This window comes from Taeniopygia guttata, chromosome 5, assembly GCF_048771995.1.
Source record: "Taeniopygia guttata chromosome 5, bTaeGut7.mat, whole genome shotgun sequence".
NCBI lineage: Eukaryota > Metazoa > Chordata > Aves > Passeriformes > Estrildidae > Taeniopygia > Taeniopygia guttata.
The window spans coordinates 41,800,174-41,825,751 of NC_133030.1; the positions used below are offsets into that span (position 1 = coordinate 41,800,174).

General features: G+C 52.2%; 1 protein-coding gene across 1 annotated transcript; it reads right to left on the reverse strand.

The window, feature by feature from the left end:
• Window positions 1–5,344: 5,344 nt before the first annotated feature.
• SYNDIG1L (synapse differentiation inducing 1 like) lies at window positions 5,345–23,203 on the reverse strand. Its single transcript, XM_030273171.4, has 4 exons — window positions 22,437–23,203; window positions 10,035–10,493; window positions 8,637–8,774; window positions 5,345–7,095 (listed from the first exon to the last, which is right to left on the reverse strand). Exons 2-4 carry the CDS (start codon window positions 10,461–10,463, stop codon window positions 6,937–6,939), a joined length of 726 nt encoding a protein of 241 aa, XP_030129031.2. The 5' UTR covers window positions 10,464–10,493; window positions 22,437–23,203; the 3' UTR covers window positions 5,345–6,936.
• Window positions 23,204–25,578: the final 2,375 nt, after the last annotated feature.

Below are 25,578 nucleotides of genomic sequence, written 5' to 3' on the forward strand. Positions count from 1 at the left end.
CGTGCTGTGGCTGAAAGTGTCTTCTGGAGTCCAGCTGTGGCCCATCACTGCCCTGCCATTATGCTTCATGAATATTTTTTTACTGAACCAATTACCCAAACATCAGATCTGCCTTTTTCATGTTAGAGCAATGGCTCAGGCCATTTCCCTGGTTGCTGCCAGCTGAGGACCTCCCTCCTCGCTGCAGCAATTTCTGCTGGCAACACTTCATTGCATTTCCCTGCATTTCATCCCATCTCCACCACTCCCGCCTTCAAGGTAGCCCAGTTCTCTACTCTTCTTCTGTATTTCAAAACCTTCCTAATTTGTCTCATTAGCAAATTACACTCTTTCCTATGCCAGCTTGCTAGTGAAAATAGGGAAGATCAGTCCTCATATAGAGGCTCAAGGATTTTGTCCTCCAGCCCAACTGATCTTCTAAAATATCAACACCCCATTAATAACCTGTCTTAGCTTTCTTGGACTGGCCCCCACCTGATAACCCGAACCTGGTTGTGGTTCCACCCCAGCAGTTTGGCCAAGTTCCAGATGCAGTGTTCCCAGTCTTTCCTCTTCTAGAAAACAAGTACACTGATGTGTAAGGCTATTTTAGCACAGTCAACATTTGGAAAATACTGCACTTTTGGAGAAAGTACTCAAGTATGAAAGCACTTTAGGAAGCAAACTTTCCTTTTTCTAGCCTAATACTGTCAAGAGTTTGGTGCCTATGCCTAGACTTTGATATAGTATTTTGAGGCTGGCATTTCCGCAGATACTGCATTTACATTTGCATTTCATTTCTCCTCCCCTGACATATTCCTTTATTGATTTCCCCATCCCTTTGCCATCACTTCAGTAACTGTAGTGCTGGGAAAGGTAGGAGAGCTGTGGCAGGATGGACACTCCTGCCACACTCAGGTGCTTGAGAATAAAGTTATATCTTCAAGGCACTTCCATAACTGGGTGAGTCTGGGCAGGGAGCCTGCCTGGGTGGCTGGAAGGACCACTTGCCCACTGGGCTGTCCCTCAGCTCTCTGTGCCAGGAGAAGGCAGCACTCTGACTTCTGTGAGAAACGGGGATTGATCCTGCCTGACACTTTGATTAAGCAATAAGATTTATTTAAAAATGAAGTCAGCAAATGCTGAAAGGATTAAAAACTGGTTAAGCGTTGTGTCTCCAAAAGTAAATGGATTGCAGAGTAGGGGCATTTCTGCTGGAAAACCTTCAGAGGATGGGAGCAAGTTGAGCACAGCCCTGCAGCCAGAAAAGCTCCTGAGCAGGAGTGGGGCCAGGTGGGGAGGAGAAGAGAGGCTCTCCCACTGTTGCCCCCATCCCTATCCCCATTCCACTCTCTGGCATAGCTGGAGGGGCAGCCCCAGCTTCTCTGCTCAGGGGCAATCCTGCTGATTTTGGATGGGAAGACACAGACTCTGGCCTAGGAGCTCCTAAGTTGGATGCTTCTGACACTTGTTAGTCTTGAGTCTCCAAACCTTCTGAAGTACCATCAATGAGAATATTTAAATTGCATCTTCAACATACATCTACTAAGGGGCATTTGTGGTCCATCTGCAAAGGCCTTCCTTGCTTCTGAGATCCAGCCCAGACATCAACTAGGGCAAAACCAGGGTCAGCTCAGAAAAGCAGCACACCTGCAGATGTGGTCCCCAAACGTCCCTGTGCCTGGACACCACCAGGACATGGAGTGGAACAGTGGGGAGGGGACTGTATTGGTTGCAGTCCCTTGGCACCACAAGGGATAGATGAGCAGTGGAGGGTGGTGCCAATACCCTCCTGTGTCACCCTCACTAACAAAGCCCTCCAGAAACATCACAGCAAGCCCTGTCACTCACCAGTGACCATGGAGACAGCATATGCCTTGTCCTCAGGAAGGTGCCCCCACCTAGTGCTCTGTCCCCTCTTGACAGCACTTGTCCTCTTGCCCCATGGGGACAGCTTGATCCCAGCAGTGTGTTCCAGCACGTGTGGCTACTGGAGTCTGTGGAAGAGTGAGCTGGTGCCTGTGTGTGCGGTGAGAGCAGAGGTAATGAAGCTCCTGATTTCCCAGCAGCTGATGCCTGCCTGAGCAATAGCTCTTAATTGGCTTCTCTCTGCAAAAATTCTCTCCCACCAGCCCCAGGAGAGAGGGAATTGCCACAGGCTGTGCCTCCCCATGCTCTCTCCACGGCAGACTGTTTTTGGGGAGCAAAGAGTGAAAAGATAAACTAGGTGAAGAGATGCACTGCTATATGATTTTTAAAGGGGATTTTTTTGACAGAAATAAAAATTTTCCCTGTCTCAGATAATTAGCTATTTCCTTACTGGATTGCTGTGAAGGAAAGACACTCACTATGCTATTAAGTGAGCCCAGGGACCCTCTCTGCTTTTATTTCCCTGTGTCTCTTTTCTCCCCATCCTCCAGATGAGAGATGGGAGTGAAATAAAGGCATTTCCATTCCACCAGCATGGTTGCAATCCCACCCCACTGATGGGTGCTGGTGAGAAGAGCAGATGGTGGCTTTGCCTCTGCAAGGGGCTTTGTCCTCCCAGGGAGTGAGGGTGCCGGGAGTGCAACTGTTCTAATAGTTTCCACATCAACCACCTTAGGGCTGACCCCAAGGAGGGGCAGGTTGGCTGGGGGTGTGTGGGAGGACCAGTGTCCTAGTGGATCCCATTGGCTGGGGACAGTGTCCCACAAACCACACCAGTTTTTTCCCCCTTCACCATCCTCTCACCTCATCCCTGTGGGAAGAGGAGTGAGATCCAGCATAGCCCCATCCCAGCATCCCCCATCAGTACTTCCCAGCTCCTATTTGTAGCCAGTGAGACTGTTTTGACACACCACAGCGCTTGCCGAGGGGTGAGCAGTGGCAGCAGAGCAGGTGACAGCGCAGATGTATTGATCGCTCAGAGCTGTGCTGAGGTGCTGGTGCTTCTTTCCTCAGCAGCTTTCTTCCTGGCTGCATCCCAGAATGAGGGAGGATTCAAAGGCCAACCCTGCCATTGGCACAGGCTTCATCCACCCTGTTCTCTGCTTCTGAAGAGAAAGGCCTACAGAAAGTGCTCACCTTGATGCTGTGGAGGTTACAAAAGGAGCTCAAGATGGAAGACAATGTATTTTCCACTGCTGTGAAAAGAAACCAAATCACAATACACCTCAGACAGTGCTGCTCTGAGCTCCTGCCTGAGCAAGGAGCATCTCCAAGGCAGGGGAGGGATGGAGGGGATGTTCAACCAGTCCAGGTAGTGGGCCTGGCTTGGTCCCCAGGTTCTTGTCCTCACAGCAAGGAGGGCATCTGGGACACCTGGTCATGGCACTTCTGGCAAGCCAAAGGCCACACAGGGTGTGTGAAACAAGAGAGGGATGTTTGTGCACAGATTTGGGGAAGGGGGCAGGGAATGGGCTTTCTGGTCACTGTCCATGTTTGTCGTTCAGTGTCACTGGCTTAGGATGAAGGCTGGTAGTACTGGTGGGGCAACTGAGCCAGGGCATGGGCATTTGGGGAGTAGCAGGGAGGAGGGTGATGGTAGAGGGTTGCTGAGGCCAGGGAATTGAAAGACCTGTGCTGAGGGTGCCAGACAGTACATGTGTTCACAGGGACAGGCACCTGCAGCCATCTGGTGGGGAACTTGGTTACAAACAGGTGTCCCAATCATGAATGGAGAAGGAGTTGTTCTGCCATGTCATCGAACTCTTCAGTACCACTTGTTATTTTTTAGAAAGCTCTGGGATGCAGAAAAGGACAGCAGGTTGTGGTTACAGGACATCACTGTTTTACCAACCCTCCTCCACCTTCATCTCAAGAGACTCCAAAGTCTCCCTCATTGCCACGAGAGATCTCTTTGTTACTGCTCCTCTACACAAAGATCATCTTTGCACTTTCTGCCCTCTGCATCACCTCTCACAGCAGTGATCTGCCAGGCTCCCTCCATTCCTTCTCCTTTCTTTCCTTTCTCCTGGCTAGACATGTTGCCAGGCCAGAACTTGAGGCTATTCCTCCCTCCCCCCAGATTTCTGAGTATCCCCTATGTGATCTGGACAATTACAGAGCTCTGCTGCTGACCTGAGGGTCTTGGTTGGGAGAGGGACCCCTTTTCTAGGAGGACAGGAGGAAGGGGGTGAAGAGTCACTTCTACCACATCCACTGGTAGTTTAATTTAATTTTTTTTAAGCTCAATCAAATTTCTGGAGTTTGAACCTTCCCTGACTGCTGTGTCTTGTTGCCTTTTTGCTCCCTTCCCTTCTGCTTAGGCAGCTACAGCAGACGCTCTGAGTCTATAATAAGTTATTCAGCAGTGATCATGCTCTTCCTTGGATTTAAATTTCCACGTGTTTCCCTTCAGGCTGTTTCCAACTAATTTCTGCATTTGCATAATGCCCCCCTTAGGGATGCTCTGGCACAGCCCCTTCTCCCCCGCTTTGAAAAGTTCATCAGAGATTCAGGCTATTAGCAGAAAAGACTCTAATTCTGTTGGCCCTTTAGCCCACTCCTTCCCCATACATCTCCAATTAAAAAAAGACAAAGAAGCAGTTAGGGGTTCAGAAGGATGGAATGCCCATGGGAACTGGACTGAAGACTGCTGGACCCCCCACCCTTGGAAGCCCCTGGAGGGAACCAGCTAGAAGAATTATAAATTCAGAAGCAAACGCTGTATCTTATTGTAGATTCTCGTCTGGCAACCCAAATAATTTTGTCTTGACAAGAATCAGCAGGGATCCCCCACCCCTGCTGATTCTGGGGTACTTGAAGGGGAGGGCTTTAGCTGGGATAGCACTGAGCTGGGGGTGGTGGGGCTGGTCACTCCTGCTGCAAATGCACCCACAGACATCTCTCATGAAATAATACTCTTTCTTGGTTATTTGGAGGGATTGGGCATCCAGGAAGGCTGAGCACATGCAGGAGAGGGGAATGAAAACCATCATATGCATGCCAGTTGAGTCTGCCCCTTATTACTCTTCTCGAAGGCCACCTCATCTCTTTTGGATATGCCAGCCCTTCCCTGCAAATTCTGCCTCTCTGTCCACCATCAGAAGCAAGATCTGCTTACTTCCTCCTCATATTTGTATTTTTCTGCCCCTCTTCAAGCAGATTTTATGCTTCTACTATACACAGATGCTCCAGTCTCTCTCCCTAATTCTTGTCCATCTACACAGGGGAAAAAAAACCCCCACACCACCATCCTGCTCTGGGTGGTATTTGCCCACTGTGATCTATGCTGAAATACACCTCCCTCCAAGATACCCAGACACCAGATAGATTATAACTTCCTTCAGGAATAGGATAAACACCTCCAGGTTTAAGTGACTGCAGCACTCTTGTGAAGCTCACCTCTTTGATAGCCAGCTCCACATTATTATAAACAGAGTCTTTTCTCCTGCTTTTTTTATTAGTTCTTCCATGTTAAAAAACATAATGGGAACTTTCAGACCAGCTTCTGTAGAGGTCTCTGATGCGCTTCTCTCTTTTATGGCTCAAGTACAATAGCAATTGCAGACATTAACATGCTTCTTTAGGATGAAATGTACATTTGAATGGCACCCAGCTGGAGGAACATGCTGCATCTCTTGTAAAGCTGGCTGCAGCCTGCCCAGAAACTCTGGGAAGGGGGTGAGGGATGCCCAGAGTCTGCCTGCAGTCTCCTGCACGTGGGGAAAAGAGGCAACAGGAGAGCCAGAGAGAGGAGGGATGGTCAAAGGCAGATGCTAGAGAGTGGGGGGTGAGGCATGGCTTCTTAATGCCAGCCCTTTGGGGCAGCCATTCCTTCATACCCACTTCTGAAGCATTTAATGTGTTGCTGAAAATATACAAATAAGCAAAAGTAAGATGTAGGGGGGGGGGGTGGTGGTGGTGCTTGTTATTTCCTTGTTACCAGAGGCTTTTGGATGAATGGAGATACCTCTCTCCAAGGTGGGAAGGAGTGTGTTGAGGTCATCCTGTGTCTCAGGCTCCTTCCACGTCTCTTCCTTCTCTGGATCTCGTCCCCTCACAAACAGCACTCCCACCCAGATTCTGCAGGTTTTGTCAGCCTTTTCTTTCCATCCCTCTTTGTGTGCAGGGCCCTGACCTAACACAAGGAGTGGAATCCTTCAAGGCCAGCACCCCTCCCAGGACACTTCTTAGGTAGAGATTCCATTACAAAACTTTTGAGGGCCCAGCACTCTGGGACAGCAACCTTATGAGGGCTCTGACTTGGGATCAGCATGGCAGTCACTATTAGCACAGAGAAAACCTTGCTGTCTCTACCAGCTTGCACCAACAATGGGAGAGATAGTGTGCAGCCACCAGCCTGTCTTCCTCTTGTGTTTCTGACTGGGGATAGACCAGCAACTGGGATGTTCTCCTGTGGATCAGGGGTCTGTCTGCAGCAGGATGCAGAAAGCATGCTTGTTAGTCTTATCTGTGCTTTGTCCTCCTACTTCACTGCAGCTGAGGGGTCAGGCCACCCCATGGCATTGAAGTGAGAATGTTCTCCCCATCACAGGAGTCTGGAGACCCCACCAGGACTCTGGCCTCCCAGAAGCAGCAGCAGTCGTTCCCTGGCACCATATCCCCTCTTCTCTCTGTGTGTACCCTTCATGGGCCAAGCCTGGGCAAGTGATGGATCTCCCAGCTGTGGAGCTGAGAAGGGAAGCTGTAGCCCCAGATTAGGGTGGTTGCACCAGCCCAGCAGTGTGTGGTTTCTCTCCTGCACATCTTCCACCAGGCAAATGTGCTCCTCCTTTTCCCAGCAGCTAGGCTGGTGCCCAATTCCCTGTTGTTAGATGGTCGCATATCACAGCCTCAGGGAGAACAGGAGTCTACTGTTTGTCTGAAAGAGCAAGAAACCTGCACAGGCCATCCATGCTGGGGCCCTGCTGTGCAAGCAGCCCTTGCAGGCACTGGTGCTCTGTGCTCCACAGGAAAGCTCAGTCCCAGAAGGGTCAGCGGCCAGGGATGGCAGTGACATGCAGGTGGCAGCTACACGTGGCCCCCTTTCGAGAGATAAGCAATCAGTGCTACCACCACCCCGATGTACACTCCTGTGCCAATGGTTATGGAGAGCGCGGCAAGGAAGAGAGCTCGGCGGGAAGCTGAACTGGCCAGATGAAAATCTCCTTTGGAGACAGCCTTGCTGGTCTGGAAGGAGAAGAAATGCTTGTTGCTCACAGCTGTACCAACCTGGCCTTTAACCAGCATGCAGTTGTTTCATTGCTGAGTCAGTGCTTCTGGCCACTGCACCCCATGGAGGCTGGGAACAGACAGCAAGGTGTCTGTCAGTCTGGGAGGGCTCAGAACAGCAGTGCCACCTGCACACATCTCCCTGTGGATTTTGCCTCCAAGGGAAACACAGGCTTCAGCTACTTGTCTGAAAGCACCCATCTGGGCACACAGCCAGAGCTGTGAGTGGGTGGCTGGACTCTTTTAAGACCTCAGTGCATGGGGTGATGGCTGTGGTACTGACCAGATATCAGTGCATCCTATACAGAAATGTAATGAGAGCTGCCTAGGCTCGGGGAGCTGACTTTTGATGTTATGGTCTGTTGGTCCAGCTGTGCTGCCACCTGATTTTTCCTCCATGGGGTTTTTAGGTGAAGCCTATTTGCTCTTGAAGGACTGATGAAACCAGAAGTGGAGACAGATCGTCATCTCTCTGGAAAAAGATGGCAACTTCCAGCTTCTCTGAGTGCTTGGGGCATATTCCAATATCTCTTATTACCTACTACTTGAGTTCAAGTTGCCAGGTGGGTATCAATGCACTCAATGTGCAAAGACACCAAACAAAGATACGGTCCTTGCCTCAGTGAGTGAACAAAGGGGGTAGTTATAGAAAATGGAGCTAGATATAAATTGCCCCACCTACATCACCACGTGGCGAGTGCACTGTGCTATCTTGCACTATGTGGAAAAATATGAAATCAACTCCTTGGGGTCCTAATCAATTAATGCTTCCCCTGCCTCTCACTAACTCTGTGCCAGGAACTCATATATTTTTCCACCTCTGTTCCTACCCTCTTGATTTAACTTCTTAATGGCTCCCCTCATCTATTCTTGGTACAGCAGCATCTGTGCAAATGTGGAGTAACTCCTCTGCCTCTTCATGAATTATTCTGGGTCAACAGTGATATAAGCGAGCCCAGGCTCCAGGCCAAGCCCTCAGGGATGCAGCAGCTCTTGTGAGCTCCAATGTGCATCAGAAACAAGTGCAAGAGAGGAGCTGTAGTGTGATATGGACACCAAGCTCCCCTTTATGTCCAGCCTCCAAAGCAGCCTGGCTCCTGTGGCATGACCTGCCTCAGTCTGGGTCATAGTGTAGAACCTTCACATTACTTCACATGGAGAATGGGAGGACAGGTGGGAAAATGCCATTTTCCTGAACCTGGCTGGAGGGTGAGAAGCTGGGCTAAGAGGAGACCCCCAGTTCCCTAAATAACAGCCAGAAAACTCAAAGGAAAAGCCTGGCCTCCAGTAATCCACACCAGAACTGGAGGAGTTCCAACCCCACAGCAATTGTGGAGACATCCAGGAGCACCCTTTGTCTCAACCCTCAGAGTTACAGCCATGGCACAGAGATGAGCCTTAGATTCAGAAAGGTGCTGGTCACCTCCATGGGCTGCTGAGGCTTTCAGGGCCTCTGCTGTAGCACTTGGCACATGCAAGCAAGCAAAGGGATTCCTTACCCCTTGGGAGAAGTAGAAGGCAGCAATCCCCAGGGGCCAGAAGCAACACAGCATGGAGAAAAGGGCCAAGCCCAAGTGGTCCCGGGGGGGAAGCATCAGGAAATGATCCTCGCTTTCGCTGTCGCTGGAGGAGTCGCTCTGCAAAACCAGATGGATTCAGCACATGCCCACCTCCCCGTGCCGCTCTGCAGGCTGCATCTCAGCACCTCGCTCCCAGCTCCCACTCTCTCCTGGTCCCATCACATGTTCTCATACAATTCCCACTGGCAAATTCAAGGAGTAAATTTCAAAAATATTTTAGACTCTTCAGTATGGTTTGATGAGGAACAACGTAGCTCAGCAAATTGGATTTTTGGCTCCCTGCCAGAGCAAATGCTGGGGGTCTGGGATTTCCCTGCATTAGAAAGAGTCTTAAACTGAAATATCTTCAGCTTTGGCAGAACTGACTGTTTGTCAGCTTAACCAAACTTAAACAGAATGACTTATCCCCATTAGAGTCTAGGAGATCAATATCTTGCTAAACTAATTTAGGAAGTGAGGGAAAGCATTTGAATTGGAGCCTCCACTGCAGGGGCAGCATGCCCTGTCCCCTTAGTGAGCCACTGCTCAGTGGCTGTGCTGAGCCCTCTCGCCTTTGGGCACCGCTGGGCCAGCCTCAGACCACCCTGCAAGTGACATGTCTTGGTGGGGAAGGGACACAGAGGTCGGGACATCCCTGCTGCCATCTGAAACAGGCTACATCACCAACACCAAAAGAAGCAGAGCTGTGCTGGGCCATCAGGCATCAGCTCCAGTGAGCTCTGGGACCCTCTCCCACCTCTCAAGATCCTGGATGATGTTTCCCAGCCTTGGCACCACTTCAAGCCATAGAGGAGCACAGGACAGCAATGAGGCTGCTTTGTCAGCTCTCATTCTTCCTGTGCAGGATTCATCCTGTCTTTATATATATATATATATATATATATATATATATATATATAAAGCTTTCTCTCAGCTGCTGCCATCAGGCATGTGAATTTTGCTGTTATGCAAGAATTGCTGTTTCTTTTTAGCTTGAATGCCACAGCAGCGGCAGGCTGCCCTTCTCAAAGCATTCCCATTTCCCAAGGGTCTCACAGAGACCCATCTCCCTTTTGCTCTCAGCAGCTGGCAGCCAGGCTTCTCTTAGGGAAGCTGACCTCTTTGTGAGGTCAGCAGTGAGGAAAAAGGAGCAGAAGCAATAAGGAGGAAGAAGAAATATTGGGTGCACAGGGAGGCTGGTGAGGCAGGAGATGGTAGGATTGGGGTGGGGGGGGGAGTTCTGGGTTAAAAAGGGAGAATAAATTATCAAGAATTTGAGCCAATGTCCAGAAAGAATAACCACAGGAGTTTAGTGCTATCCTACCTGTCCAAGCTCACCTCATACTCCTGGAGCTCCTCTTCCTCGACCTCATAGGAAACAGTTTGGATACGGATATCACTCTCTACCAGGCAGGACCCTTGTGCCTCTTGCCCTTCAGGAGCTTCAGATGAAGACTCTTTGCTTTCTGTAAAAGTGGTCTCGCAGCTTTCCATCTTGCTGTCCTTAGCCTTGAGAGCAGTCTCATCCTTCACAAGGATGAAACTGGGGCCGTACAAAGCTTCAACAGCCAGCTGCAGGGAACTGGCATCCAGCAGCTGGTGAGTCCTGGCACCACCAGTGTTTTGGAATATGTAGGAATACAGTTTCCCTTGGCAGTGATGACTGGGGTAGTCCTGGCTGTGATGCTGGTGGTAAGAATAGCTGCTGCGAAGGTGGCCATTGGATTTGGCCAAGAGCGGGTTTTGGAGCTCACGCACGCTTTCCATGCTGCCGGCAGCGGTGGTGGTGGGGAGATCCTGCGGGAGCAGAGGGGGTGGGAGGGAGTAGGATGTTATTTCAGCAAGGCAAGGGAGCAGAAAAGCACAGCCAATGTCAAGAGGCTAGTGGGAACAGAAAAAATTGGCAATACTGGAGAAAACAAGACCCCTCCCCATCTCTGAATGCTATCTTCCCAGGTAGTAGCAAGATAAGGATGCAACCGTGCAATGAGGTTATCTGATTCAGGCTGGATTAACATAAGGACTTGCTTTATCTATCATGCATCTTGGCCATGTGCAGCCTGACAGGAAAGGACCTACTGCATCTTTCCTGCTGGTTCATAATGTGTGCTGTGACAAAGACTGACAGCACAGAAGTAGATAAGAGACTTACAATCATTCAAGAAGTCTCCCTGACTTCCCAAAGTAGAGGGTTGCAGGTCCCACTGAACATTACACACACACCTAATTAGGGTTAGGGTTAAGGTTAGGGTTAGGGTTAGGGTTAGCCACCTAATTGGCTTTCTGGTGCACATGAAGTTCTTTAGGACTCATCCAAACCTGAACTGGGGCTGAGGCAAGTGCAGTAAGCCACCAAGGGAAGCCAGGGGGCTGCTGTGAGGACATGGAGCTGGTGTTTAGGATGGGGTGGGAGTGTTGGATGCTCAGCCAGCTGTGAGGAGGACCAGAAAGATGTGGACATTAAAGGGGAGACTCCATGGGGTTTGGTCCACTTTGAAATGATGAAAATTTAAGTAAATGATCCATCACATCAAAATGCTGTTTAAACCAGCTCCACCCCTGGGTATAGTGGCAGCCAGACAGCCTTGGCTCTGGGCCACCAGCTTCAGAAAATGCTGAGTCCAAAGGAGATCCTCAGCTACAAATGTCCACATGGGTTTCTTCCTCAGGGAAATTCACCTTCCTCTCCCTTCCTCCATTTCAGAGTGCTGAAGTCTTGTACTACTCTCATTTTTTTTTTTCCCCATGAAAATTTTTCAGATTAAATATTTCCACCCCTTTCCCTCAGAGCAGCATTTATTATTTCGGCTTCCCAACCCACCTAGGAACAAAGAAAAAGTACAGTGAAATATGAGCATTCTCAGGAGAGACAAACAATTACTTTGCCCTCTTCACTACCTGAGCCCCAGGTTTTACAGTCTCTTTAGCATTTTCCCAGCTCCCAGACCATGCCACCTTATTGCCTTGCAACCTCAAATGTTCTTGTTCCCCTTAGTGACTTGGGTCACTGACTCCTCTGCAGGATGCTGTGCAGCAGGGTCACACTTCCTCCTGCTGTAAGAATCCCTGAGGTTTTCTGATAGACAACACATCACCTTGGCTTTAACTCTCAAGAGGGAAATATAAATAGAGAAAGTGAAGTCTTTAGAAACTGAAAAGCCCAAGTGGTTCTGTTTCCTTGGCCAAACTCTACAACATCATGCAGATGGAGAGCTGTACATGGTTTTAAATGGACCTGTCTATTGGCTTTGTTTGGGCAGCAGTCGTCACATTTTGGAAATCTGCTCAGGAAAATGGAACTGTTCAAAAGCCCTCTCATGCTGCTAAAACACTGTGCATTTTGGTGAATGCCCTTCACTTCTCCCTTCCTAAAACCTTTTCCTGCCTTCCACAGTTCCCCACCTTACGTATAAAGCTGGTAGTGGCTCGTGCAGCAGATGGCCATTAAGAATTTTCAAAATATTTAAGGGAGATGCATATTTATAGCAAATATGGTTTTATTTTCTGCACAGACACAGAGAAGCTCAAAGCTACATCCCAGTTTTCAGACAAGGAAACCACAGTCCTATTCTTTGCTTACCTTTACATGCAAATTAGATTTCTAATAAAATAACCTATTTTTAAACAAAACTGTAAGGAGAGACCAGTCACCAAGTGTTGTTTGAGAGCAGCAGCCAAAGCAGGAGCCCAGCACTAGCGAGAGAAAATTGACAGTTTTAGTTCAGCATCCACGCCTTATTTCAAGACGTGATTCTGGCAGCAAGCCTAGGGTAGGAAGGAATGGGATCTTGCTGAGAACTACTGAAGCCAGTCAGTTACAAATGTGTTGAGAAACACCAGCAGATGGACCTCGGGCAGGCTGCTGGCCTCTGGGCAGCAGGTGCTGCCTGTGTGGAAGTTGCTGTGCTTCTCACTTTGCGTCCTCAGGTTGGAGAAGGAGCAGAGCTGCAGAGAAAAGCCACACATTCACAGCAGCAAGCGCTGGGAAACAGAGAGTGGGAGGGGGAAAGAAGGGAAAGGAGCTGGGAGGAATTGGAAACCTAAAAGGCAGTTTGGGAGGTGCCAGGGAACCAGTGTAGGAAGAGTGCATCTATGCAGCTGGACTGTTGCTGGACATAGACTGCTGAGTCCCACAGGATGCTAGAAGGGCTAGTGGGAGATGTCTCACTGACCTGGGCTGTGGGGAAGAGGCAGCGAGGGCTTGCAGGCAGCAAACATCCTAGGGTGAACATACCTTGGGAAGTAACAGTGTGGGTATCAAAAGAAATCACAGGAAAAACTCCTAAAGTATGGGGAAGTCTGTGAATGTGGGCTGGGCAGGGCTGAGGCTTCATCCCAGGGAAGTGGGGTGAGCTCAAACCTTTCTGGTCCCTCAGATTGTCCTGGAGCTGTCCTTAGAGCAGAGTCAGGATCTTGGAGCTGCTGCACAAAGCATGGACAGGACAGGGCTACAGCTAGAAGGATTTAGCCTGTGCTAGTCCTGTACCCTCTGGAATTAAAAAAGATTTACCTGTACTAAAGTATCTTATCCTTGCTGCCTTCCACTCTTGGGAGTTGGGGCTCACGGTCTCCCTGGGAGACTGCAGGGACAAGGGGAAAAGTTCAGAAGAAAATCTCACAGTGCTTCTCATAAATAAGCAAAGGAGCCACCAACTGCATCCTTTGTGCCCAGTCCTGGAATTTGTCAGCAGTGGGGAGGGGACAGTGAGGGCCAGTGTCACAACATGCTTGCAGCAGTGTGCTCAGCCCTGCTTGAAAGCAGCCAGGCTGAACCTTCCACTCCAATAATGGTGAAGAAGCGAAAGGGTTCCAGTACCAGAGGGATTAGAGATGCTTCCCACAGTCACCAAGATCAGCACATCACATAGAGGCCATGTACTGAATGATCTGGGTTTGCTGGTGTAGATGAGGGCCATCAAGCCTCTAGAGATGACATTAGAGAGGGAATGGCAGAGAGGGTGAGGACCAGCCCTGCATGCACATGTGCAGGGAAGGAGAGAGTCAGACCAGCCCTGTAGCTGTCCCCAAACCCTATTTGGGTTATCTGAAACCTACAGGGAACTTAGTCACACAGGGACTTAAAAAGGGAAACCTAGTAATAAAACAAGCCTGAAGATAAAGAAAGTCTGTTAATAACAAAGCTTGGAGAAAGAGGAATGTAGTCAGAAAATGAAAGCAAGAAAGCAATAAAAGACAAAATTCTCAAAGAGTGGTGATTCTCTGCCTTTATTATCAGAAAGCTGGATAGTGTGCATATCCATCAGCCCCATGGGGCTAGTCTGGGCAGTACTGGCAGCCGGGAACGGTGGTGAGATGCTGCTAGGTGCATGGGGGGATGCACACACACAGACATGCTGCTAGGTGCACGGGGGGATGCACACACACAGACATGCTGCTAGGTGCATGGGGGGATGCACACACACAGACATGCTGCTAGGTGCATGGGGGGATGCACACACACAGACATGCTGCTAGGTGCATGGGGGGGGATGCACACACACAGACATGCTGCTAGGTGCACCGGGAGATGCACACACAGACATGCTGCTAGGTGCATGGGGGGATGCACACACACAGACATGCTGCTAGGTGCATGGGGGGATGCACACACACAGACATGCTGCTAGGTGCACGGGGGGATGCACATGTACAAGCATACACACACAACCTGGGCACACCTGGGAGGAGGCAGACTGCGGTGCCCTAGCTGAGCTGAACCATTGCTGCAGCTCTGCTGCTGCCTGACAGCTGCTGGCTCCCTACCGAACTGCCTCCCCCTGTGCACGGCTGCTCCTGTAACCAGCTGGCTGAGCGGGCCCCCACACTCCCCAGCCTGGTTGCAGCAGTCCCCAGCAGAGTGGGAAATGCACAGCTGTGTTGTGTACTCTCAGCTTCTTAAGGCGAGTACTGGGTAAAATGAACCAAAAATAAGGCATGAAAAAAAGAGGTAGCAAATTTAGCTTTGTATTTCACAGATCTCACCTCCACACCACATCCCCTGAGGCAGTTCTCAGAGGGACTCTTGGCACAGATGCCGGCTATGATAAGCCAGCTAATGATGAATTAAGTAGCTGTTCCAGGAATCAATCATCATTTAATTGCCCTGTCAAGCAAACACTCTGCCTTGCTTCCCGGGCTCATTAGCAGGTTGTGGCTGTGGTGCATGTCCCCAGAATCCAGAGTGAGAAGGTTAGCCCATCCTGGCTGAAGGCTTTCCTCTTCAGCACAGCTCCAGGGGAGGTCGGTGCCCTCAGGTACTGGTGTTCTGCTGCACTGCCATCTCCTGCTAGTCTGAGGGCAGGGGACAGTGTGAATGCCTGTTCCCGATCCGGCTGATGTTAAGCAGCACGATGGCCAGGTACAGCTGCCATAGGCCCAGCACAGATGCAGACCCACTCCTGATGGAAGAGGAAAGCATAGGAGATTTGTCGAGCACTTGTCCCTGAGCCCAGACCTTCCTAGAAGCTCTCAGGATGTGCTTTGGACCTTTTAAGCAGAGGCCCAGGTCCAGTCAGGACACAGTACCTCTGCCTCAGGGCATCCAAGCTTGTGATTCTGATGAAGAGAAAGCCATCTCACAAAAGCTGCTGAGAAGCAAAGGCACAGCACTGCCTGAGCAGCTGTCATTCTGGAAAGGGGGTGAAGGAAGGGCTGTGAGAGCTCATGGACCATATGTCTGGCAGAAATGGACTAAGCCCTCTCTCACCCATACAAGCCTGTGCAGCAGCATGGATCCTGGGCATGTCTCAGCCCTGAGCCCTGCAGGGTGAACCACAGCTCGAGGGGAGGAGAAAGTGCTTTCATCAGCCCCACAGACATGATTGCAGAAAGCAGTTTGACTCCAGCCAACACTGAAGTGCTGCCACGGGTGCTCGTCTGACACCACTGCTTCTGGCTTGGGCACAGCACAAGCATGTTGATTGAGGGGCTGTTCTTTCCCGGGGTGTAACAAAGCCTTCACCAGTCCTGGGAAAGGTTGCTGTGGCACGAGCATCAGGTGAGGTTGCCTGGGGGCTGGAAAGGTCAGAGGGGTGATGTGAGGGAGGTAGGTCTCAGTGTGGGGCAGGAGGGAAGGGTGGTGAGACATGATGGCCCCAATGGGACTGGCAGAGGTGGTACACAGAGAAACAAAAGAGCACAGTAGGGACAGCAGTGGGGAGGCAAATGGTGGGCAAAAAGCATGCGGCAGGGGAAGCAAAGTGACATCTGAGCCAGACAGAGAGCTGGACCCTGGCCACCAACACAGAGAAGAAAAGGACTATGAAGCTGCTGGAGGGGAAAGAGTTGGTGAGGACCAGGAGGGAAGGAAGAAGGTGACACAAAGCCTGGACTTGTATTAGAGGGAGGATAGCTGAGGCATTTGTGATGTAGAGAATCTGATTCACACCTTTGATGCATCTGGTTGGATAGAGCAGGAAAGGAGTGAATAAAATGCTTGTTCTCATCTCCTGACAGGTGGAAAGCCAGTACCAAAGGGCTGCTGGCTCCAACAGAGACTAAATTGCTCTGAGAATTGGGACACGATGGGCTGCTTTTCAAGGATCACAAGTCAAATTGGGCAATTTCCAGGTGGAAATCGGGTCTTTATTGTCTCTGATAAAAATATTTCTCTGCAGCAGTGTTCTGGCCCCGCTATGCTCAGAACTAAGGTGTTGCTCCTAATGGTAGGGAGCAGCAAATCCATCCCTGGGGCTGGCAGGTAAGAGGCGGGCTGGTTTTGGAGAAGCCATTCCAGGGGCTCTCCGGGGCTGGGGCTCCCACCCGTTCCGGTCTCCAGCTCCGGTGCCAGCTATCTGGACACACTGCCCGTGCCCACATCAGCAGGGGATCAGTAGAACCTCCATCGCCCGCAAGGAGGTATCCCCATACCTCTCAGCTTCACAGCGGGAGTGCCTGCACACGGCTGTGCGGCGCCGGCAGGGTGGTCGTGGTTGCCGTGTCCCCGCCTCGGCCGCGTCCGGCGCTCGCCAGGCGGCCGCCAGGTGTCCCCGGAGCGCCGCGCAGCGCCCACCGCAAGCCCGCACAGCCCCGCACCGCCCGGACAGCCCCGCACCGCCCGAACAGCCCCGCACCGCCCCGCACCGCCCGAACAGCCCCGCACCGCCCGCACCGCCCCGCACCGCCCGAACAGTCCCGCACAGCCCCGCACCGCCCGAAGAGCCCGGACAGCCCCGCACAGTCTCGCACAGCCCCGCACAGCCCGAACAGCCCCGCACAGCCCCGCACAGCCCCGCACAGTCTCGCACAGCCCGAACAGCCCCGCACAGCCCGAACAGCTTCGCACAGCCCCGCACAGCCCGAACAGCCCCGCACCGCCCGCACAGCCCCGCACAGCCCGAACAGTCCCGCACAGCCCGAACAGCCCCGCAGAGTCTCGCACAGCCCGAACAGTCCGAACAGCCCCGCACCGCCCGAACAGTCCCGCACAGCCCGAACAGCCCGAACAGCCCCGCACCGCCCGAACAGCCCCGCACAGCCCGCACCGCCGCACAGCCCCCGAACAGTCCCGCACAGCCCGCACAGCCCCGTCCCGCCCGCACAGCCCGAACAGCCCCGCACCGCCCCGCACAGTCTTGCACTCCCCGCACCGGCCCACACAGCCCCGCACAGTCCTGCACTCCCCGCACCGCCCGCACAGCCCCGCACAGTCCCGCACAGCCCGAACAGCCCCGCACAGCCCGCACCGCCCCGGCCGCGGGGCCCAGCCGCTCCCGACCCTCAACGCGGGGCCGGGCCGGCGCCTGCGGGCAAAGCCTGGGTCCGGTGCCTGTGTGTCCAAATCGCCGGGCAGCCCATGGCTGCGTTGGCTCGCCTAGAGTGAGCACGGCGCCGGGGGCCAAGCCCGCCGGGGGGGATGCACCTCGCCGTGCCCCTCAGGCACGAGAAGTACGGGAAGGGCTCATCGAGTCGGCGATGCGGGAAGAAGGAAGCATGGATGGTGATAGAAATAAAGCACATGGTGGTGTGGGTGGCTAGGTGTATAATTAGCAGGTTTGCACTCTCTCGGCATGCCCTTTTTTAGGCTGGAGACGCAAACAAGTAAATAAGGCGGCTGTCGGAAATTTCTGCAGGTTGTCCTGCGTACACGGGACCAGAGAGGAGAGCGGGCAGCGTCAGGGGGCTGCTCCTGCCGCTGGCCTGGAGCTGGAGGACTGCAGAGTGGCCATAGGGTGCCCAGCTGAGGCAGAGCAGAGTGGGTGACCTGACTGGTAGCACTGGGTCAGGGAAGTGGACCAGGATAGGATCAGGGATGGGCAAGTTCAGAAGGTTCCAACAGCCACACTGGGACAGTCCTCTCAGCCTCAGAGCACCCCTGATGAGTTTGCACCCAAACAAACCTTCAACAAGAAGCCCCTGTGAGGGGCTTTAAAGTGGCACATGACATCAAGCTAAACTGATGGATTGCTCTCACCAGAAGCTTCTTCACTTTCCCGAATGGGGACCCAGAAAGGTTGCTGGGAGGCAGTGGAGGTCAGGGCAATGACTCCCAGGTGTGGTTGCTGCTGGGACTGTCAGCATCTCCAGCCTTATGAGGCATTAGCCAGTGAAGACAGTTTTGAAAGCTGTTGGGCTCTCACTTCTCATCTGAGCCAAAAAATACCAGTCGAGGGTCAGAGGAGACTAATTCCCCTGCCTGCTACAGCATCTAAGTCACTGTTCTGGAGAAACATGAAGTCAGACTGGGTCTGGGCTTCAACCTTCTCTTCCTCAGCTCAGGACCCTCCTAAGGAATTACACTAAGAATGCTCTCTGGAGAGAGGGGTGTTGGCATTCTGCCCTCAATGTAGAAAACCTAGAAAAGTCCATGTATGCAGAGACACTGAGTGCCAAACTCACTGACACCTGTGCTCCAATGCTTCCAGCACAAAGGCAGCCCAATTCCTTGCCCGAGATCAGGCTTCTTGGTCAGAGTGCCCAAAGGGACAAGTATCCCACTGGATTATTCACAGAGGTCCTTCAAGATGTGTTTACTATCAAGACATTCTCTCTGCTGCTGGAAGATGCACAGAAGCTCTTGCTGGCAGATTGTAATTTTGCTCATGGCTGATTTTCCTCTGCTAATGACTACAGTCCTCGATTTCACATCAGGTTTTCTCCGTCACTATTTATACCCAGTATTGGACTGAACACAATGGTTATCCTAAATGGCTCCATGCTCTCCTCCAAGTAGGCAGTTTACCCATACCCTTTTCTCCAGTCCCATCATCTCTGCTTCAAGGCTCTTCTGCTCATGAGGTCCCACAGGCCATTCATGGCTGGTTTTGCTATGGGACCCTGCACCCCCTCCTCCCCAGAGACCACTCTGAGAGCATCAATACCCTGTGCTGGAGCAGACCTGTGCCTCATGCTCCCCTCCAGGACCAGCCATGTTCCCCTTTGCCCTGCAGCCCAGCCTGGGACCATGTGCAGGTCTGCATCCCAGGGATGATCTCCCTTCAACATCTTGCACAGACAGGATCAGGCACATGGGACCTGGCTTTCTTCCACGTGAGAGACTTGCACCATCCAAGACCAAAATGGGGACAGGGACATAGCACTCAAGGTAGCAGCAGTTGTTTGGGGCACAGAAAGATGTCCTCCCCTTCACAGCTGTGGCTTGCTGATAGAGTGGCTTAGCCACAGCACCTAACTCCATCCTCACATCTCCCTGAAAATCCCCCTCTTATCAATTGAAGCTGGCAATGTAAAGCGTCTGTTAAGGACTGCTCATTTGTCTCTGTTTAGAACATATCCGTACTCAAATGATTCATTAACACCCTGAAGACTAGCGCATGCAGCACCCTCCTTTCCCTACTGCCCTGTTTATTTTATCCATGTCTCCCTGCCTCCAGCTCAGGGCTATTTCCACCTTGTTTACTGTGTCCTGATTCTTCTGGGGATTCACAAGACTCCTCTGTAGTTCAGATGTTTAATTTATCTGCCAATGATCTGCACTCTCTTTAAAAATGAACTTAAGTTGTGGAGATGACACCTTTCTATCTTATATTTCCAAACCCTAAGTTTCCAATTATCAGCAGGAAGATGACTTCCTGGTCCAGCAAATAAGTGGATTGCTGTCTCCCCATCTGGCAAACATCTGCAGGCCCAGACAAACTTCAAGGTGTTAAAATTATTACTAGGGTCAAAAAGTGCAATCCAAACCAGATGTTGAGAGTCCCTTCCATATTCCAAAATTCCATACTGCCAAAGAATACTCAAGCGGAGATGTGCCCTCTGAATTTGTGGAGGGGCAGTTCACACTGGTTTATTCTATTGTCAGGAATATAATGAGCGCTGCCTCCAGCCATCCCACAACCTTTGTCCATCACAGTATCAGACTTCAGGATGATGCAGAGGATAGTGCTAAATTTTCTTCCATATAGTATGGAAACAAAGCTGTTACAAAACAATATCACATTTTCTTTTCCATGACCTGGTCAAGTTGCCTTGCTGAGGCACCCTCTGGACTGCTCCTTCGTTTGCTGTTTTCCATTTCCCCCTGGCCCATTTCTCTTCCCAGCCCATGACACCATCCCCCTGAGAGAGGACTCAGCTTGCTTCTTGCACCCATCCAGCATCACAATGTATTTATTGAAAGAGGCAGCTGTGCACTGGGTGAGCTGCACTGTTGGTCCTGTGTGGGCTGAGCGAGGACATTTTGCTCATGGTGTTTCCCTCCCATGTTCCTGCTAGGTGGGGACCCTCTTGTCCTTCCCTGACACCATGGAAGTCATGGAGAGCAGGAAGGATTTGCAGAGAAACCTCTGCCCAGCTCAGGAATAGCATCATGGTGGCTGTCACACATGGCATTGAATCTCTGATGTGCCTTGGGCCAATTTTTCACACCAGCTGTTGAGCTTCCAGACACACAGCTTGGGGACAAATCCTGCAATGAACTCTGGTTTTCAAAATACACCTGAAGTGTTTTACTCCAAAAGGAAGCTGGTTTAAGTGATGCACCCAAGAAACACTGGGGATCATTGTAGCCTTCCCTTCCAGGCTGAGCAAAGTGTTCGGTTTGCTGCCTTTTTCACTCGACAGAGAAACTGCCACAGAAAGACAATTTGAAGGAAACCTGTAATGATTTTTTTCCCTTTCTAATGCTGTGCCTTGTCCCTTCACTCAGAAAAGCCAATCATTTGCCCATATCCAACTCTACAAATAGAGAAATTCTGTCTGAAAATGTTGCCTGAAATTACGTCTCTGAAAGCAGCAACAGAGTTGCAGCTCCTGCAAGCGGCACCTGCCAGTCACAAGCTCAGGTCCAGAACTTTAGAAACCAGGCAGAAAAAGGAGAGCAAAAAGAGCAGAGCTTTGGACTACCTTGTGCAGTCAAAGATGGTCCTGGGAAGATTTGAGTATGTCCCACACAAGCAGAGGGGCCGTGAGGGGAGCAGAAAAACCAAAATAGTCTGAAGTGCCCATGCCTATGCCAGGAGCCCACAGACTGCTCTGCCATAAGCTCCTGGACTGGGCAGGACTGGCCCTTTTGGGGCTTCCTTCAGGGAACTTGTAGGTGGTAGAGGGAGATTTTAAGGGCAGATATTTTTCTGAGTACTTGGTCACTTCTCTGCAAGTGATGGTGATGTCTGCAGGCTGGGCTGAGGGCAGGAAGGAGCTGGGTACCATGCAAAAGCAGGGATCTGCTGTACAAATTCACCGTGCTAGAGCTGCAGTAAATTACTCATTCTTTAATAATGGTGTTTATTACCTGCCTCCGATGGTGGCTCAGGGAGACAAAGTGAAGTGGATTCAGCTCCCCAAAGCTGTAGCTCTGCCAGCTGTTTTTATGACACAAGAAACTTTTGCCAGAGAAATGCAGTCACTGCATTTTAGCTTGGGTAATTTCTTCTCATGACAATCTACAGAGTAACCAGCAACTATCCCTCAGAGACCAAAGCTATTTTTTCCCTTGTGTGTGGCAGGCAGGGTCAGACCCCACTTCTCTGGCTTCCCCTGGTATTTATATAGCGCTACCTTCCTCCCGGGAAAAAGATTTTTACTGGTGGCAGATCCAAGCTAAATGAAATGGGAATTTATCTTTTTTAGAAGCAAAGGAAGCAGCCCAGTAAAATGGATTTGGGAGAGTAGCATGGCTTTTGTGAAACCCGCAGCAGCTTTGGAGAAGGAATTATAAACAGGCACTGGGTAGAGAAGGAAAGTGCTTCCCATTGAAACTCCTGAACGAGTGGCTTTATCCGCCAGACACAAAATGGGAGGTCATCCTCAGGGCTACAGGGAGATGGTGCTCGACAGCTGTATGTACCCAGGTCTCCGGGCCGTTCCCCTGCCCAGCTGCATCCCGCGGACAGCCGGCAGTGGCGTGGCTCCCGCCGGCTGCTGAGGCTCCTCAGTAGAAAACCACCCCCAAACTTCAGCCGGCGGCTGAGCTGCCATCCGGGGAGGGAGTCCTGAAGGCAGGATGGGTCCAAGGTGTCATTGCAATTGCTCCGACATATCTGGCCTCCTAAACTTTGGTTGAAATCCTTACATTTTGGCCACGCCAGAGCCTCTGACGAGATAATTTGTCCTGGTTTCTCCAGGTTGTAGCCTTTCATTTTTGCATCCCCCAACGTATTTTCTGACCCCTCTGGCTCCAACTCGAGCTCGGCGCGAGGCTGCCTTTCCCTGGGGACGTGCTGCCATCCCACTGGAGCAGCCTGGGGACGCTGGGGACGAGCTCCCGGACCCCCCGGGAATGCCGACTCGCCCGGGTGCCAGCGGGGGTGCCCCCACCCGAGAGCCTGCGCGGGTCCTTACCTGCGTGCCGAGGAAGGGCTCAGCCGCCAAGTTGGAGCACCGGCGGCAGGAGCGGAGAGGCGGCGGCCGGCATGACGGCGGCCGGCAGCGGCTCGGCGGCCCCGCCGCGGCCTGTGGCCGGGTGGGCGCCCGGCGGCCCTGCGGCGGGCCCGGGCGCGGCCGTGGGGAGCGGCGGGAGCGGCGGGAGCGGCGGGGCCCCGGCCGGTGGCGGAGTGCGGCAGGCGGAGGCGCGGCGGTGCCGGCGGGGAGCGGCGCGGTGCCCCGTGCGGCCGGACCGCGCTGCACCCCCGCGCCCGCGGAGCCGCGCTCGGCGCGGGTGCGATCAGCGGCTCGAGGGCTGGCTGAGGGGAGCCGCGCCGCTGCTCCCGACGTGACTGCTTCTCCTGCTGCTTCCGATAGCGCGGCACAAACTCTCTCCTTTCTCTTCGGATCGCTGCATTTCCCAGGGCACAGCCCTTCCCACTCCTCCAGCAGGGGAAAGACCTAGTGCCAGTGAGCAGAGTTTAAAGGAAAAGGATAAAAGCGATTTCTCGCTGCCCGAGCCGGTGCTGAGGGGGCAGGCAGCCCGGCCTGGGGGCTGCACCCCGGGGACAGCCGGCTCGTTTGCTGGCTCAGTCAGGTATTTTTCTGCCCTGCTCCGTAAGAATCAGGTGGCAGCCTGATTTGCCCCACACATATCCGGGCATCACTCCGATTACTGAAGGTAACCCGGGTTTGCACCAGCACGGCAAGAGTCAAGACCACAGCCCCAACAGCCCATTCTTCTTGAGCCCGTTTCCCCCCCACCCCTTCAAATGTCCCGGGGAGCTTGCAACGCTCCCTCACATTTCGGCAGCTCCCTGAGCCCTGTACCGATGCCTTGCAGTTCCTAAACTCCCTAGATGTTCCCCTAATAGTTTTCCCCACCTCAGGACCACCCAGCACCGAGACCACTGTTGGCAGATAGACACGCGGCTGGAGTCTGGTCTAGCCACAGCGACCTGCTTGAGCGGCAGAGAGCCGCCTGCCTTCAGCCATCCCCGGTGCTGCTTTGCCAGCAGTCCGTGACAGGCACACCAGGTGCGACCCACAGCCGCCCGTGTGCACCAGCAGCACTGCCCAGCTGTCACCCTCTGCAGCCCACAGTGAGGCTCCCTTGGGACTACGCTGTGTCTTCTCAGTACAACGTGACTTCTGAAGGTCCGGGCTTGTCTCTAACACCTCCCAGCTTCTTCCAGGAGCTGAACTGACAGCTGATGGGCTATGTACCATGGCAGCTGGGTCTCAAGGTCCTGTTACCTGAGGGGCTGGGGCACTGGCTAGGGAAGGAGATAGGCAGGGCAGCCTCCTCTCTGCTCCAGCTCTCTCAGCTGCACATTTTTCCAGTAGCAGCAGAGACTCCCCTTTGCAAAGCTAAAAGGCCTGAATTACATGGGCTAACAACAGGACTGAAGTGCATGTGCTCCCCAAAGAAGCAGTGACAGGTGGCCAGCTTTCCCTCCCTGGGAGTAATATCTGTGTCCCGCTGTTGGCAACCCCCAGCAGGTCTGGGGAGGATTTGAGCCCAGAATGTTAGCCCCAGGCTGGGGGCCTCGGCAGGGAAGCTGACTTTGAGGATGTCAGCAGAGCACTCTGCTATGAGCAGAGTGATCTCCAGGGAAAACAAGTCCCTGTGGCCAGACGCAGCCAGCAAAGCTTGAGGGGAATCAAAGAAGGAAATATTTGTCCCCATGTCCTTAGGGAGTGGGAAAGACAGGAAAGGACTAGGGGAGCAGTAAGGAAGTTTTGCTTCTTTGCCATCCTAGGTCTGTCAATCCAAATTAGAAGAATACTTTGGAAGTGGCCTCAGGATGTGACTTGAGACACAGGAACAGAGCGTGTGACTTGTAGGGGTTCCTTCAGCCCTGCTGACTCCAACTACAGCAAAGTCCCAGTGAAGTAAAGCTCTGGCTGTGCACACCTCAAGATACAGTGTGGGTGTGGGGTGAGCTGCAGCCCTGTGAGGAAGCAGAGTCAGTGGGACTTGCTGTCACATGGGTGGGAGCAAACAGGTTTGGTGGCAATCGCCTTCCCCGAGTCAAAGTCCCCATAAGGGCCCTGCTCACATCCTTGGGAGCTCATGGGGATGTGGGCACCATTGCCTACTTCCCAGTCCTGCTGTTTGCCTCAGTTATGAAATCCCATGCAGCCCTGTCCAGGCAGCATGGGGTAATTAAAGACAAAGAGGCCCCATTCCTCAGGGACAGCCTCTTGGCAAGGGTGGAGAGGCTGTGGAGTTATAGGGAAGCAAGACATGCTCAAAAACCCATCTCTCTCTGTCCTGGGGGAGCACAAAAGAAAAAACTGAGTTGCTGGATGAAGAATCTTCATCCATGGCTTGCTGAGGCCCAGAGAACTTAGTTGGCTTTTCCACATGCAGAAGGCTGGGAGCATTGAGGATAGCTCACAGGGGCATCACTGCCACAATGGTGTGCACAATCACCTCCACCACAACTGTCCAGCAGTTCTGGCCAGCTCCTTCCATCAGCTGGGGATGGCTGCTCCATCCTTCACCAGAGCCACACACAACCCTGGAGTAATGTGCAGGTGAAGCAGTTGCCTGGCCAGGCAGAAGATCAGCCCTCACCAACTTTTACACATATACTGCTTAGCAGCAGAGCTGCAGCACCATTTCTCCTGCTTGAACAATGAGAAAGTGACATTAGCATCCTAAATCAAAGCCTCTCTGGCCTCAGGCAGCTGGGGGAAATGTATGCATACATAGATATGTACATGCTTGTGGAGGTATGGTGAAAATCAGCCTGAGTAATGTGGTTTGGGGCTTTGCTTTTATAACCACAGCCATTCAGTCCAGATTAGAGATGGGCAGTGTCCCTGGGAGGTGACATGAGGCAAGAGGCTGTGTGACCTAGAAGAGTCAGCCAGAGATAAAACACTTCTGGGGCACTGAGGATAAGCTGCCAGTTGGAAACTTTCCTGCCCAGAAAAATAAAAGGGACAGACTCTGAAAGGAATGTTGCAAAATGCACAGAGCCTCTCACTCCACTGAAACTTCTTGTTGTATTTATGCACCCACTGGGATGCATGAAATTAAAATGGATATCAAAATGGCCCTTTGCTCTCAGCTGCAAGGGAGACTGTTTAGAACTCATCCAACAGAAGG

What these genes read in the sequence shown, in the direction of transcription:
- SYNDIG1L (XM_030273171.4), bottom strand. Translation starts at nt 10,463, where the DNA reads ATGGAAAGCGTGCGTGAGCTCCAAAACCCGCTCTTGGCCAAATCCAAT. An exon ending in AGGAGCTCCAGGAGTATGAG is followed by an intron (nt 8,775 to 10,034) that starts GTGAGCTTGGAC and finishes CTGGTTTTGCAG; the next exon opens with AGCGACTCCTCCAGCGACAG. An exon ending in CCTTCTACTTCTCCCAAGGG is followed by an intron (nt 7,096 to 8,636) that starts GTAAGGAATCCC and finishes TTCTCCTTCCAG; the next exon opens with ACCAGCAAGGCTGTCTCCAA.